Source organism: Pleurodeles waltl, chromosome 7 (assembly GCF_031143425.1).
Source record: "Pleurodeles waltl isolate 20211129_DDA chromosome 7, aPleWal1.hap1.20221129, whole genome shotgun sequence".
Classification (NCBI taxonomy): Eukaryota; Metazoa; Chordata; class Amphibia; order Caudata; family Salamandridae; genus Pleurodeles; species Pleurodeles waltl.
This window is the reverse complement of record NC_090446.1, coordinates 899,384,521-899,400,440: the sequence shown is the minus strand read 5'-3', so window position 1 is coordinate 899,400,440 and position 15,920 is coordinate 899,384,521. Positions and strand designations below refer to the sequence as shown.

Below are 15,920 nucleotides of genomic sequence, written 5' to 3'. Positions count from 1 at the left end.
TACCTGCTGGCAGACTGGAACCGGGGCACCCCTTCTCCATTGAAGCCTATGCGTTTTGGGCACCACTTTGACCTCTGCACCTGACCGGCCCTGAGCTGCTGGTGTGGTAACTTTGGGGTTGCTCTGAACCCCCAACGGTGGGCTACCTTGGACACAACTTTGAACCCTGTAGGTGGTTTACTTACCTGCAAAACTAACAAACACTTACCTCCCCCAGGAACTGTTGAAAATTGCAGTGTCTAGTTTTAAAATAGCTTATTGCCATTTGTGTGAAAACTGTATATGCTATTTTGCTAACTCAAAGTTCCTAAAGTTCCTAAGTGAAATACTTTTCATTTAAAGTATTGTTTGTAAATCTTGAACCTGTGGTTCTTAAAATAAACTAAGAAAATATATTTTTCTATATAAAAACCTATTGGCCTGGAATTGTCTTTGAGTGTGTGTTCCCCATTTATTGCCTGTGTGTGTACAACAAATGCTTAACACTACCCTCTGATAAGCCTACTGCTCGACCACACTACCACAAAATAGAGCATTAGAATTATCTCTTTTTGCCACTATCTTACCTCTAAGGGGAACCCTGGGACTCTGTGCATGCTATTTCTTACTTTGAAATAGTACATACAGAGCCAACTTCATACAGTGGGTTAAGAATCTGAGGTGTAGGAGGACAAAAAAATAAAGAACCATTGTACAACACTTTGTGGGACTGCATGGAAAAGCGAAATAGGTTCTGAAGACACTACCAGAAGAGAATTGGTCACTGCCAATGGAAACTAGATGAACTTCGTGATAGAATGAGCTCCGGAATTCCAAGCAGGCAGTGTAGTTGAGATGAAGAAGTTCAAAATACTGAATAGCCACATTGCAATATATAGTTTCTCTTGTTACAAACCGTGCAACCTTCATTCCATATAACACCCACACGTGGCCTCTCATGCATGGCAACTAATTTTCTCAAAATCCACCACTGCACCAAAGGACAACCCAAGGCACACATGTTGCTCTCAACAGAACACACAACTTACCATCTTCCCCACTATCAGCTCTGCATGTAGGAACTATAAAGTATATAAAGATATACAAATGTAAAATTTAAATGCAACGAGGGGTAAATATGATGATTTCGACTAAATATGGACCCTTACCCTGAGTCTGATTATAAATAACCTAGAAGGTACTGCATACTTATTTGTTTGATTTGCAATAAAAACAGAAATTATGAAAAATAAATGCATACTGTCATTGGAATTACTCACTGAGCTCTGAAGATCCGTTCAAAGTCTTCGCACCCTGATGTATTGGGAGGCTTCACCTTGTACTTGCGCCTAGCGTAGATCACCTGCATGCTGAAGTAAGCTGTAATGGAAGGCAAATGGAAGAAAGAGACAGACGTAAGTGGCTGCCTAGATCCCATGTCCACAGCAGCACGGCGCAGCTCTACCGCTTCTGCAGCCACTGTCGATGTAGCATTAGGTAATATGCAACATCTGCATGGCAAAGGAGCCCCCTTATTTTCTACACAGTTTTTAACTTTTTAGACAGATGTGACACAGTTACACGTCATGCTGAAGCGTGTAAAAGGATTACCTTCGAGTTTGGTCCTAATGACGTGTATTATTCCATCATCGAACCAACAGTATCTGAGCTGTACAAATACCCTTTATCAGATAATGACAAATGTCTTCTGAAATGAAGGAGATGCAGTGGGGATTTTTAAGTTTTCCTTTATGCTTTACCTCTACAGCCCTCTCAAAAATCCTTGCTAAAATATGTGCAACACACCCTCACTTTGCAGTCCAGGAAAGGTGCAAGGTATGTTGCCACCCTTTAAAAGGGTGAGCCTTTCCTCATAACTCTACTTGCCTGGCTTATGGCAGCAGCTAGGCAGTCATAACTAGGCCTCTGTCAGCCCGCATCCCAGCTCCTTACTCTCTCCCTAAGTTTCTGGAGTCTTGAGACTTTAAAAGAAAAAACAATATCACTAACAAGGCGGGAATATTGGCCTTACTGTGTCTACTGCCCCCCACTGCAAGCCAGATGCCTGGAAAAGGTCAGTGAGGGAGCATTTTTAAACAATCTACAGAAGTGGTGCTCGTCTGAGTAAACCAACTCTAATCCCTATTTTTTTTTTTTTTTTTTTTTTCTTTCTGGATGTGTTTCCATTAGCACATCTGTCATCGAATGCGGTCTGGCATGTGACAAATTGATAAGATTTCCCCACGGCGCTTGGAACCCCTGAAAGGCAGGTAGGGATTAGGGAATATCCATTCGGAGGTCAGCCCTGACGAACTACAAGAGGATCATTTTTTTTTTGTTTTTTCGTGTAGCATTTTATCACTAAGAACGTTCTTCAGGGAAAGGATGGTAAAGGCATTGAGCCATGTTGCCAGTGAGGTAGTGGGGAAGAAAAAAGGAGCATAATTCAAAAAGGTTTGATTTGGGGATAGGGACAATCAAAGGGAAAGGGCAGAGGTGGGTCGACGGTTTTACATTAAGCTTGGAAGCTAGAGGTACATTGTCCGGCAGTGGATTTGCCATCATTATTGTTTTGCTCTGTTTAGTGAATGGAATTATAAAGAAGCCGTGCAATCATCCTAACTCTTCCCAAACCCCTGCCTTTCCTGGTTTCTTTATCCTAATGTGGAAAGATAATTTCCAGGAATTTAATACCAAACATCCCTGATGTTTGTGATATTGATACATGTATGACCCTTGGATGGAACAGTTTTTGAGGACAGATTTCATTCTTTCAATACTTAGTGACACACGGTTGTGCAAAATGAAAACAAGAGCCTTGGTTAATCTCATTTGTTTGCGAGCTTTTTAATGGATTCTGGCAACTTTTTGGCAATAGAGTTTGAGCATGTTGGCTGAGCCACCTAAACTTGACTCTTTGTCAGCTTTCATAAGAAGAAAACACTGGTCAGGATACTGCTTTTATTTATTTCCTGATAGGCATGAATCCAAATACAATTGTTCTTTACCTGCGTTGATAAATGCTATGTCATTTCCGGGTTGGCTTAGGTGCCATTTCAGTAATGCTGTGCTTTGCCCGAATACACAGGTGAGCTGGCAAAAGCTAACAAAAGCTTTCCTCTTTCTGTTTTGCAAGAGTGCGTTTATTTTTCGAGTGTCAACCTCTATTTGTACATGTCGGAATAAATAAATTAAATTATGTGCAACATTCCTCGCAATATATTCTCGGAACTTGATTTCCCACCCTCGGGCTGTCAGATGAATCATGTATAGATGCGTTTCCAATATCATTCCCTTCCTGCTTGTAAAGCTCCTACTCTACGCCCACCAGCTGCTAACCAGCGCGGGTAATTCAGAGCCAGAACTCCGAAGTGAAACAAGCATTTGCAATGCAATAGGTCTCGCATTTGCTTGAGTTAGAGCTATTGGTCTTGTAAATTCATAACTGGACTTTTCTTGCCACATAAATTGGTCAAGCTTGCCTCATAATGTTGTCTTTTCCTGCTATATAATCCCAGTGGCCCTGCATATAACTAAAGCTCTTCCATTCAACTTCTTCCTCTACCTGCAGCAAAAAATGAAAATGTTGCCATTTAGCATCTTAATTGGCCTGAATTATGGTCATAATTGTAATAAAGATAGATTATTAAAATATATACAATTATTATTTAAACCTTTATCAGAAATAAACTTTTGGTATTAGACTGTAATGCTCAAATAGCCCCCAGAAGGCACCATAACAAAAATATATTTTGTAAGAAACATGGTCATATAACCATATTGTGAGCCCCTAGAGGGCATAACTCCATGAAAAAACAGGAGAAAGTGATGCAGTGTAACCATATACTTAGTCCCTAGAGAGTGTTTTCGGGAATAGCAGGCATACTGCAATTATATTACAAACAAGGCCTTTAATCTAAAACATTTCCTGGCTGTAAAACAAAATATCTAGCCATGAAAAAGTTTAGTAAGACATTGAATGGTGGGAGGGGTTATTATTTTGGAGTCTCCACTAACATTGTGTGGAGACCCAGAGATGATGTAGGCAAAAAGAGCACATTGTGGCAATGTTTTGAATGTGGTCCTATTGTTCTAGGACCACCACAGGCTGAGTTATGAGCAAAAATGTTTTGTAAAAGTAATGCCCTTCAAAGCATTATGGGGCAAGTTTCCGTGCCACTAATATTTTACTATGTTGATATGACTGTAATGCTTAGAAATGCCCCGAGAGGAGACCACAATGAAAATAGCATTTGTAAGAAACAGGATCATGTAAATATATAGTAATTAGCCCCTAGAGGACATAACCACACAAAAAGAAAATGACACTAAATAATGCAGAGTAACAAGTTATGTAGCCCCTAGAGGGCATAGGTCATTAAATATTATCAGGGTTAACAAGCATATAACAATGATATTACAAACAAAGCCCTTAATCCCTTCACTGCGGGCGTCGGCCATTGGCCGATGCCCGCACTACCTCCCTGGTGCGGGTCACGACCAGTGGCCGACACCAGGTAGGGGGTTAATAAATCCTCGGGTGCGTTGCACCTGAGGATTTTTTTTTTTTTTTTTTTTTTATGTCTCAGGGAGACACGGAAGCTTCTGTGTCTCCCCCCCGCCTCCCACCCTCCCCTTTGTGAGGTCAGCGCACCGCGAGGCGCACTGATGTAACAAAGTTGATTTCCCCATCGGAGCAGGAAGCAGCCTTGCGGCCGCTTCCTGCTCCAATGGGGAAAACGTCCTTCCCCACGGGGGGGGGTCGGCCCCCTCGGAAAACGGGCCGCCACATATTTAAAAAAAAAAAAAAGTAGGTGCCCCCTGGGGGGGGGTGCGATCGCCCCCCCCCCCCAAGGGCAACATTTTTTTTTATATATATTTTTTAAAATTAAAATTAAAATAAATGGACAGGGGGTCGCCCATTTTGGCCCCCAAGGAAACCATACAACAACAAAAAAAAATCGATATATATATATATATATAGATCTATATATATAGATCTATATATATAGATATATCTATGTAGATATATCTATCTACATGGATATATCTATAGATAGATCTATAGATATATATAGATATATGTGTATATATATATATATAGATCTATCTATAGATATATTTATGTAGATAGATATATATATAGAGATAGATCTATATATATATATATATCACTTTTGTCAATGTGTGTGGTTTCCCTGGGGGCTGCGATCGGCCCCCAGAAAAACCAGACCCACATATAAAAGTGATATATATATATATATATATATATATATATATATATATATATTTGCCGCCAGTTGTCTTGCAGCTTGCGTCTTCAAAGCAATGCACATACTTCAACTGACGCTTTTCAACTGTAGCTTGTAGGCAGCAATAAAAAAAGTCAAGTAAGTATTGTGACTATGTTTCTGCTACAAAAGGGTCAGACTTGTCTAGTGGCAGTTTTAGTGCCATAAAGAAGCGCAGAAGGTTTATATGCCTACTGCAAAAAGCAAATTTGTAATTTATGTAAATAGCTGAGTACATTAGTAAAGTCAGCCATTACCTGCGCTATAATACAAATGAAATGTATGTGCCGGGTGGAGGGCGGCTATGGAGAGATGAAGGGCACTTTTGCTGGGTGGTAATGAGGGAATCCGAGGAGGAGGGAGTGGGAGCACCAATAATGATTGTTGGACTGGGCGCAGGAGGTGCTAAAGACTGTGACGAATGGTATGTGACAAGGTATTTTTTGAGTGTCTTGAAAGAACGTGCTGATTGAGGGAAGAAGCGCAGGTAAGTTGGCCTGTACTGTTGCACGTATCTCACACACACCATCGATTTTGTGACTGTCTACTTAGGCTAGTGTTTTAGAGCAACAGTTTAGCCAATAGCAGAGATGGCATCTTGATGGATGACTGCTGCCGGCACTCGGGTTAAAGAGGACTGCTCTGACATAGGATCAGAGACTGAGACAGCATCTGAGGGATAGGACAATGGCGCAGACTCTTGGAGTGATTTTTCAGTCGGAGGAGTCCCATTCGATAACTCCTCTTCCAGTACATTATGAGGGAGGTGATGAGGACAGTCCTGCTGTCCCTTCGCAAGCAGTTTGTGCAAGTGGGTAATAGTGGGTTAGCCCAACCCAGAGAGCAGGTGAATGCGGCGGCAAGCAGAGAGAGAGAGAGAGTGCTCTCTTGGGAGCTCCCCAATTTAGTTCAGCCCCAAATTCTACCGCCCAAATCGTATTGTGGAGACATCAAAATTATCTATGGCAAAACAAACTGGTTTTGTAAGGCAGGCACCTGTGTTTTTGGTCCTGGGTTCGGCGGCCATATAGAGAAACACACTAAACCCAAATATTTCTGGAAACTAGACATTCGGGGGAGTCCACAGAGGTGTGACTTGTGTGGATTTCCCAAAGTTTTCTTACCCAGAAACCCTGCAAAGCTGAAATGTTGAATAAAACCTCTATTTTTCTCGCATTTCTGTCACACAAACTACAGGAATATGCTGGGATCCACAAAATTCCTACCACCCAGTGACTCCTCACCTGTCCTGATAAAAACACTACCCCACTTGAGTGCCTACACCTAGTGCCTGCGTCAGGAATGGATCACCCCAGGGTCAACAGCTGCCTCATGTAAGGACCAACATTGACCGATGTGTGATCTATTCCTGTCGCGGGCACCAGGCCTACCCACACAAGTGAGGTACCGTTTTTATCTGGAGACTTTGGGGAATGCTGGGGGGAAGGACATTTGTGGTTCCTCTCAGATTCCAGAACTTTCTGTCACCGAAATGACAGGAAAAAGTGTTTTTTGGCCAAATTTTGATGTTTGCAAAGGATTCTGGGCAACAGAACCTGGTCAGAGCCCCACAAGTCACCCCATCTTGGATTCCCCTGGGTTTCTAGTTTTCAAAAATGCGCGGGTTTGCTAGGTTTCCCCAGGAGCCGGCTGAGCTAGAGGCCAAAATCCACAGGTAGGCACTGTTTTCTATGAAAAAATGTGGTGTGTCCACGTTGTGTTTTGGGGCATTTCCTGTCGCGGGCGCTAGGCCTACCCACACAAGTGAGGTATCATTTTTATTGGGAGACTTGGGGGAACGCTGGGTGGAAGGAAATTTATGGCTCCTCTCAGATTCCAGAACTTTCTGTCACCGAAATGTGAGGAAAACGTGTTATTTTAGCCACATTTTGAGGTTTGCAAAGGATTCTGGGTAACAGAACCTGGTCAGAGCCCCACATGTCACCCCATCTTGGATTCCCCTAGGTCTCTAGTTTTCAAAAATGCACAGGTTTGGTAGGTTTCCCTATGTGCCGGCTGAGCTAGAGGCCAAAATCTACAGGTAGGCACTTTGCAAAAAACAGCTCTGTTTTCTGTCAAAAAATGGGATGTGTCCACGTTGTGTTTTGGGGCATTTCCTGTCGCGGGCGCTAGGCCTACCCACACAAGTGAGGTATCATTTTTATCGGGAGACTTAGGGGAACGCTGGTTGGAAGGAAATTTGTGGCTCCTCTCAGATTCCAGAACTTTCTGTCACTGAAATGTGAGGAAAACGTGTTTTTTTTTAGCCACGTTTTGAGGTTTGCAAAGCATTCTGGGTAACAGAACCTGGTCAGAGCCCCACAAGTCACCCCGTCTTGGATTCCCCTAGGTCTCTAGATTTCAAAAATGCACAGGTTTGGTAGGTTTCCCTATGTGCCGGCTGAGCTAGAGGCCAAAATCTACAGGTAGGCACTTTGCAAAAAACAGCTCTGTTTTCTGTCAAAAAATGGGATGTGTCCACGTTGTGTTTTGGGCATTTCCTGTCGCCGGCGCTAGGCCTACCCACACAAGTGAGGTATAATTTTTATCGGGAGACTTGGGGGAACGCTGGGTGGAAGGAAATTTGTGGCTCCTCTCAGATTCCAGAACTTTCTGTCACCGAAATGTGAGGAAACTTGTTATTTTAGCCACATTTTGAGGTTTGCAAAGGATTCTGGGTAACAGAACCTGGTCAGAGCCCCACATGTCACCCCATCTTGGATTCCCCTAGGTCTCTAGTTTTCAAAAATGCACAGGTTTGGTAGGTTTCCCTATGTGCCGGCTGAGCTAGAGGCCAAAATCTACAGGTAGGCACTTTGCAAAAAACAGCTCTGTTTTCTGTCAAAAAATGGGATGTGTCCACGTTGTGTTTTGGGGCATTTCCTGTCGCGGGCGCTAGGCCTACCCACACAAGTGAGGTATCATTTTTATCGGGAGACTTAGGGGAACGCTGGTTGGAAGGAAATTTGTGGCTCCTCTCAGATTCCAGAACTTTCTGTCACTGAAATGTGAGGAAAACTTGTTTTTTTTAGCCACGTTTTGAGGTTTGCAAAGCATTCTGGGTAACAGAACCTGGTCAGAGCCCCACAAGTCACCCCGTCTTGGATTCCCCTAGGTCTCTAGTTTTCAAAAATGCACAGGTTTGGTAGGTTTCCCTATGTGCCGGCTGAGCTAGAGGCCAAAATCTACAGGTAGGCACTTTGCAAAAAACAGCTCTGTTTTCTGTCAAAAAATGGGATGTGTCCACGTTGTGTTTTGGGGCATTTCCTGTCGCGGGCGCTAGGCCTACCCACACAAGTGAGGTATCATTTTTATCGGGAGACTTAGGGGAACGCTGGGTGGAAGGAAATTTGTGGCTCCTCTCAGATTTCAGAACTTTCTGTCACCGAAATGTGAGGAAAACGTGTTTTTTTAGCCACGTTTTGAGGTTTGCAAAGGATTCTGGGTAACAGAACCTGGTCAGAGCCCCACAAGTCACCCCATCTTGGATTCCCCTAGGTCTCTAGTTTTCAAAAATGCACAGGTTTGGTAGGTTTCCCTACGTGCCGGCTGAGCTAGAGGCCAAAACCTACAGGTAGGCACTTTGCCAAAAACAGCTCTATTTTCTGTCAAAAAATGGGATGTGTCCACGTTGTGTTTTGGGGCATTTCCTGTCGCGGGCGGTAGGCCTACCCACACAAGTGAGGTATCATTTTTATCGGGAGACTTGGGGGAACGCTGGGTGGAAGGAAATTTGTGGCTCCTCTCAGATTCCAGAACTTTCTGTCACCGAAATGAGAGGAAAACGTGTTTTTTTTAGCCACATTTTGATGTTTGCAAAGGATTCTGGGTAACAGAACCTGGTCAGAGCCCCACATATTCCAAATATAAGAGAGTGTGTAAAAAAGACGTCTATTTGAGAAATTCCCTGCAATTCACATGCTAGTATGGGCACCCAGGAATTCAGAGATGTGCAAATAACCACTGCTCCTCAAAACCTTATCTTGAGCCCATTTTGGAAATGCAAAGGTTTTCTTGATACCTATTTCTCACTCTTCATATTTCAGCAAATGAATTGCTGTATACCCAGTATACAGTAGAATGAAAACCAACTGCAGGGTGCAGCTCATTTATTGGCTCTGGGTACCTAGGGTTGTTGATGAACCTACAAGCCCTTTATATCCCCGCAACCAGAAGGGTCCAGCAGACATAACGGTATATTGCTTTCAAAAATCTGACATCGCAGGAAAAAGTTACAGAGTAAAACATAAAGAAAAATGGCTGTTGTTTTCAGCTCAATTTCAATATTTTTTTTATTTCAGCTGTTATTTTCTGTAGGAAAACCTTGTAGGATCTACACAAATGACCCCTTGCTGAATTCAGAATTTTGTCTAGTTTTCATAAATGTTTAGCTTTCCAGGATCCAGCATTGGTTTCACACCCATTCCTGTCACTAACTGGAAGGAGGCTGAAAGCACCAAAAATAGTAAAAATAGGGTATGTCCCAGTAAAATGCCAAATTTGTGTTGAAAAATGTGGTTTTCTGATTCAAGTCTTCGGCAGCCCTTTTTTCCAATTTTTTCACTGTATCTTGGCTAATTTATTGGTCTCCTCCAGGGGAAACCACAAACTCTGGGTACCATTAGAATCCCTAGGATGTTGGAAAAAAAGGACGCAAATTTGGCGTGGATAGCTTATGTGGACAAAAAGTCATGAAGGCCTAAGTGCGAACTACCCCAAATAGCCAAAAAAGGCCTCAGCACCTGGGGGGGGGGAAGGCCCAGCAGCTAAGAGGTTAAAACACAAGCTATACCCAGCTGCAAAACAAAAGTTCCAGCCGTGAGAATGCTTAAAAATACATAGAATGGTGAGAGGGGTTATTATTTTGGGATCCCCACTAAGTTAGTGTGGGGACCCACAGATGACCTAGACAGAAAGTGTGCATCATGCTGAACAATTTGGTGGTGGTCCCATTGTCCTAGGACCTCCACAGGCTGAGGTATAGGCAAAAATGTTCTGAAAAAGAATGCTTGCAAAGCATTATGGATTGAGTTTACTCAAGTGCACTGAATATTGTAGTATTGTCTCTCTCGCTGTGCCGGAAGAGACACTTTCGCTTTGAGGATTTCTGTTTTATGTAAAGCATTTACCAATTTCAAGTGTTTTAAGGGTAGAGCCACAAGAAATTACTCTGATTAGGTAACGGTGAACAATAAGACCAGCGTTTCAATACTGCCAATCGAGTTCACGTTGTTGTGCCTGTTTGCGCTGTGGGCGCCAGGGCCGCCGTGCAGCACGAAGGGGAAAGACAAAAAAAATAGGGGCATATTTATACTCTGTTTGTGGTATGAATTTGCGTAATTTTTATTTTTTACGCAAATTTGGCGCTAACTTAACTCCAAATTTATATTTTGATGCTAGACCAATCTAGCGCCAAAATATAGGAGTTAACGTCATTTTTTGGATGCGTGAAACCACCTTGCATCAATGAGATGCAAGGTAGGCGTTCCCGTTCAAAAAAAGACTCTAAGCCTGTAGCGCTTTATTTATCCTCCCGTACAAAAATGGTGCATGGGTGGGAGGCGGGCCTAAATAATGGTGCTAAGCCTGCTTAGCGCCATTATTTAACGCCTGGGTCAGGCCAGGTGTTAGTGTACCTGTGGACCCATTTGCATGGTCAAACATCATTGAATGGGCCCCCAGGAGCCCACCCCAAGCCTCAGGAACACCCCCACCCACATGAGAAGGGCACCAGAGGATAGGGGACCCCATCCTGGATAAGTATAGGTAAGTATTTTTAAAAAAATGTTTAAGTGTCATTGGGGGCCCTCACATGGCCCCCCTTGCATGGCAGTGGGTGCAATGGCCATGCCCAGGGGAACCTGGTCCCCTGTGCTGGCCATTGGGGTGGTGGGCATGACTCCTATCTTTTTAAAGACAGGAGTCATGTGGTATGGATTGTTTGCGTCAGGAAATGACGCTAGGCTGGTTACGGCATTTTTTTTTGCCTCCAACCAGCCTAGCGTCATTTTTTGAGGCAACACCCCCTTCACCCGTATCGAAACCCCCACCCGGCTAATGCCATTTTTGCTGGCTGTAGCCCAACCTGAGCGCCGGCTTGCAGCATTCCATTAATTTGGCGCCCGGCTGGCTCTTTGGAATGATGCAAGCCGGTACTATACATTTTTTCCTGCTAAACTGCGTTTGCACAGTTTTGCGTCAAAAAGTATAAATATGGCCCTAGTTTGTCCATGCTGAAGTACATTGACAATCGTGCAATAATCCATGTAAAGGGGCAGTCCACAAGGCGTGACAAAAACAGCCTCAAGGCGGGACAAACGTAAAACAATTACCAATGACATCAAGTGATTTTGAAAGGCAAGCCCACAAACAAGTGAAAGTCATGGGCATGGTTAAAAGCCCACAATACTTGCAGCAGGTCAAAGCGCTTGCGCGCGCGACCTGCAAACTAGATCAGGTCATGTATTCATGTGCTAAATAGATTTTCTTTAAGGGAGAGAGTTATGTAGAATGTCATATAAAGTGATCAAAAGGGTCAGCCAACCATCAGAGGGGCAATTTGAAGATCATCTTTTCATCTTTTTGCTGGGATCGGGACAGTTGCTTGTCCCGAAACTCCTCACACACACACATTCAAGGCAGTACACAACTTGTGCCCCACCTACCTGAACCATTGTATCTTCTTCCACCAACCACACAGACACCTACGCTTCGCAAGATTCCTATTCGCTCACATGCCACGCATACACAGAACCAGGTCAGGAGGATGGGCGTTCACTTACATCACTAATGAAGCATGGAAAGACCTCCCACTCCACATCAGAGCCCCCTCCTCTCTTCTTGAATTCCTCAAGAAGCTAAAGACCTGGCTTTTCAAATAACCAACCTATCATAGGCGAGGCTAGTCACATACACACACATGCTCAGTGCTAGGATGTCCCTGTGGGTGATAGTGCGCTTTGCAAGTTCACATAATATAACACTCCGATTTGAGAAGATTGGTGTTTTGAGAATATCGGGCTTCAAATATGACCCCAGTGGGTATAAGAACCATTGTGCTTTTGTTTTGGAGCTTGTGCTGGCTTTACCAGCATGCATTTGAAAATATGAGCACTTGACCTGATCATTGTTTTCTAGGCTGAGATCAAATCAATAATCATGTACAATCGTCACATAAGATTGTGTTAAACAGCATCGAGGCCTCCTGCGAGTCCTTTCTTGTACCGGATTCTCCCTCCTCCTGCTTGAATACTGCCAGTTACTGCAACAGGGCTTCCTTTTTGCAAGTGTTTTGCCGATTAAATAACATCTACTTTCATTTCCCAAAAAACTGTCAAGTCTTTATTTCCCTGCTACTGGTTTGTATTGTTTTTAGCATTCACCTCCGATACACGTGGACAACCTTCCATAATTGCAAGTAACCCAGCTCTCTGTCCCTGCTGCTGTAAGGCTGCTCAAAGGATGGCCAATTATAACTAAGACGCAAGGTCCTTTCTATTAAGCAGCCTTTCGGTCTTGGCTAACAGGTCACAAGGGAGGCAGCATAAACGCTACAGATTGACATGTGCTTGAGCACCTTATGCTACAAGTGCATTACTTTAGCTTCATCTAAACAGAGCTGGGTTACTTTTAAAGAACAGCACAGGCACTGCAGTCAGTCCCTTCTTATTTAGAACATGCTTCACTTCTTGGTACAGATCTGCAATACCTTTTCTTCATCGCATGCTTACAAATGTTTCACTGCTATATATACCTACTGTCTCACCTCTATACATACTTAATGTACATAGCTAATGTATCATTTCCCTGCATGTGAAATTTTATAATTCTAGACAGGGGTCGCTAATCTTTTTTCTAATGAGAGCTACTTCTGATCAATGAAAATAGGCCTGAGCTACAAATGACTTTTATAATTGTTACAGTAGTATCCACATCAGAGAAAATCGTACTTGTGCCCACTCAGATGTATGTCACAATATTATTTAATACCTAAATATCATAATGGTTCAGGTATAAAAGTATAGATTTAGTATTCCAAACTACACATCTACATACCTTGAGGATACATATACTGTCAACAAAAATAACTGTGGTGTTAAGAATGTAAATGAAACTACACTTAACCATATATACTTACCTTCGTGATATTATGAAAGTCTATATTATGTATACAATATTCTGGCTGGGCAACATTAAAAACTTCAAATTGTGTACAACACCAACCACCCCAGTGCATTATACGGAGTTACTAACAGCAAGTTGAGGAAAAGTTTCATCATAAAAAATGTCTCCAGATGGCTAATACCACAGCAGCAAGTGTCCAAAGCACAAAGGAATACTAAAGCTAAAAACCTGCACAACTCTGTATGAATTATCGTTCAAAGAGCAGCTTTAAATATGTTTTGGCATTTCAATCATTTTATTTTCAAACATCAGCATATACTTTTTCTCAAAATAGATGGTTCTCTCTAAAAAAGCACTTTTATTTTTTGGGTTAATAAATCCGTTTTCTTTAAAAAACAAAAATGTTGCCTCAAAAGGCATGGTTTCTAAACGGCACCTTGTGATTTCTCTGGTACAAATGCATCTCATAGACTGACTCTGCCACCTGCCCAGGTTTTACCATCACATGCCAGGGATGCCCACCATAATGCCAAAGATGCCTACATTATGCCGAGGATGCTGACCGTTATATCAAGGTCACAATTGTGCCATTGCTACCCACCATAATGCCAAGAATCCCACATCATGTCAGCCATGGCCAATATTGTTCCATGCGTGGTCATGATTATGTGCTAAATGGCTGCAATTGGGCCAATTATACTCACTCTATGGCAGGATAAGTGTCATTGTAGCATGATTATCCCAAGGATGGTCCGCATATGTCAAGAATTACCATTATTATACCAGTACTAACAATACATCAAAAATAGACGTGACTGTGCCAGAAATTAAACCATTATATAGGGGTCGCTAGGTACATTTGGTGTTTCCTGACACCAGAAATGGCTTCCAAGAAGAGAAAATGTCTTTAAAGGAAATACACAATGCCCGACACATACACAGCATGCTTATAAATGCACACATATCTTACACTTTGCATTTAAACAAATTACCTACATGCGCTCACCACTTCCACTGTCTGAAGCAAACAAGGCCATTACCTCGCCTCGCTCGCAATCCAGCCTTCGCTCTCCTTGACTGCAGGGTTGCTAGGTGTGGTTTTTACACAGTCCCACTCTCTAGCAACCCCAGTTGGGGTATTGGTACTGCTGGCACTCATTTTTTTCTGGCTCAGTTTTCACAGGTATTGTATGAATGACACAGTGGGGATTGGAAAGTGACCGCTGTCCATTCGACTTTCCTAACTTAAGAGTGGAGACAGGTAATCATTTTGCAGGTAGTGCAGGCTGTCATAGAGTTTGTTTGTGTGCAAACATGTCACTCTATCGTTGGTTTGGCTGGAGGTCACTCAAAGGATACAGAGATGTGTAGTACTGACTTCTTCAATATGGCTAGACGCTCTGGATTATGTACTATGCTGGGGTGCACTTCAGTGAGCTACTTTAGGGTGCTGGCGAGCTACCAGTAGTTCTCGAGCTACCCACGTTCTAGAGCTTATGTAACTATACTTGGTAACTTTAGGTGATTTGTGAACTCTCTGTAACTATACACGGAAAGTAACAACGTATTTCCATTGCCATGTTCACGCTGTATAAAATTGTAAATAAATCAGAAATAAAATAAAAACAGCAGGGCTGACATACACTTATAGTGTGACAAGCACTGAGTAGGATTGCTGAGCACGCCTTCTCAGCAAGACTGAAACGCTAGCATGCATTTAATGCCTTACAGCTGTCATTCTTTTAAATTTATGTATTTATTTCGATCACCAGGTGTCCTCAAACATACACCATTTCGACCTCTTTAACAAGCATTGGCAAGACCAATAGGTCTCGCCTTTGAAATGTATTGGCTCTGCCAATGCCTTTTGTTCATGCTGCACAGCATCGGCAAAAATGCTGATGCTGTCCAGCGTGAACAAAAGGAGAAAGAAAAGCTCAATGACATGGCTGCATCATTTTGTAGACATGCAGGCGATGCAGTGCCATGTTGTTATTGAGCTCAGACTAATTGGCAAATAAAAAAAAACTCTGAAAACGAAGTGGCGCGAAATTGCTTTTATTTATAAAGCTAAATTGACAACAAAACAACATATTTTTTTTTGTGGGGGGGGTGAAAGGCCAAAGAAGGAGCTGGGTGGGTAGCTTGAGATGCATTAGAGGGAGACAACAACATGGGCAGAAGCTTAATATTCAACAAATAAACCTTCTTACATCAAAAATTCCCAAACTCTTCCACTTCTCCTCCGCCCCGGGCACACAGAACCTTAGCACTGTAAATTAATAGATTTTCACGTTGCCCACAAGGGGACAGCATGCATCTTTTCTGGGAAATCACGTCGGAGATAATAGAGGGCTGTCTCCGTGCAGCAGCACGTGCACAGCCCTTTCAGTCGGGGTTCCTTCGATTTGCTTCAGGATGTACTCGGCATAAGCGCGTGCGTCTGTCAGCACTGCCTGCAGGGAGTAAATGCCCATCTTTTCATTCCTGTTTGCAACAGTCAGGAGCAAAACTGATGAACGCAAA

The 15,920-nt window shown here is 42.9% G+C and overlaps 1 protein-coding gene across 1 annotated transcript in view; it reads right to left on the bottom strand.

Annotated features, from left to right (window-relative positions):
- Positions 1-15,920, bottom strand: part of LTC4S (leukotriene C4 synthase) — a 127,549-nt gene that overhangs the window by 49,334 nt on the left and 62,295 nt on the right. The window contains exon 3 of the mRNA XM_069202016.1: positions 1,260-1,359. Within this exon, the coding sequence (XP_069058117.1) occupies positions 1,260-1,359 (100 nt within the window). The remainder of the gene's footprint in view (positions 1-1,259; positions 1,360-15,920) is intronic.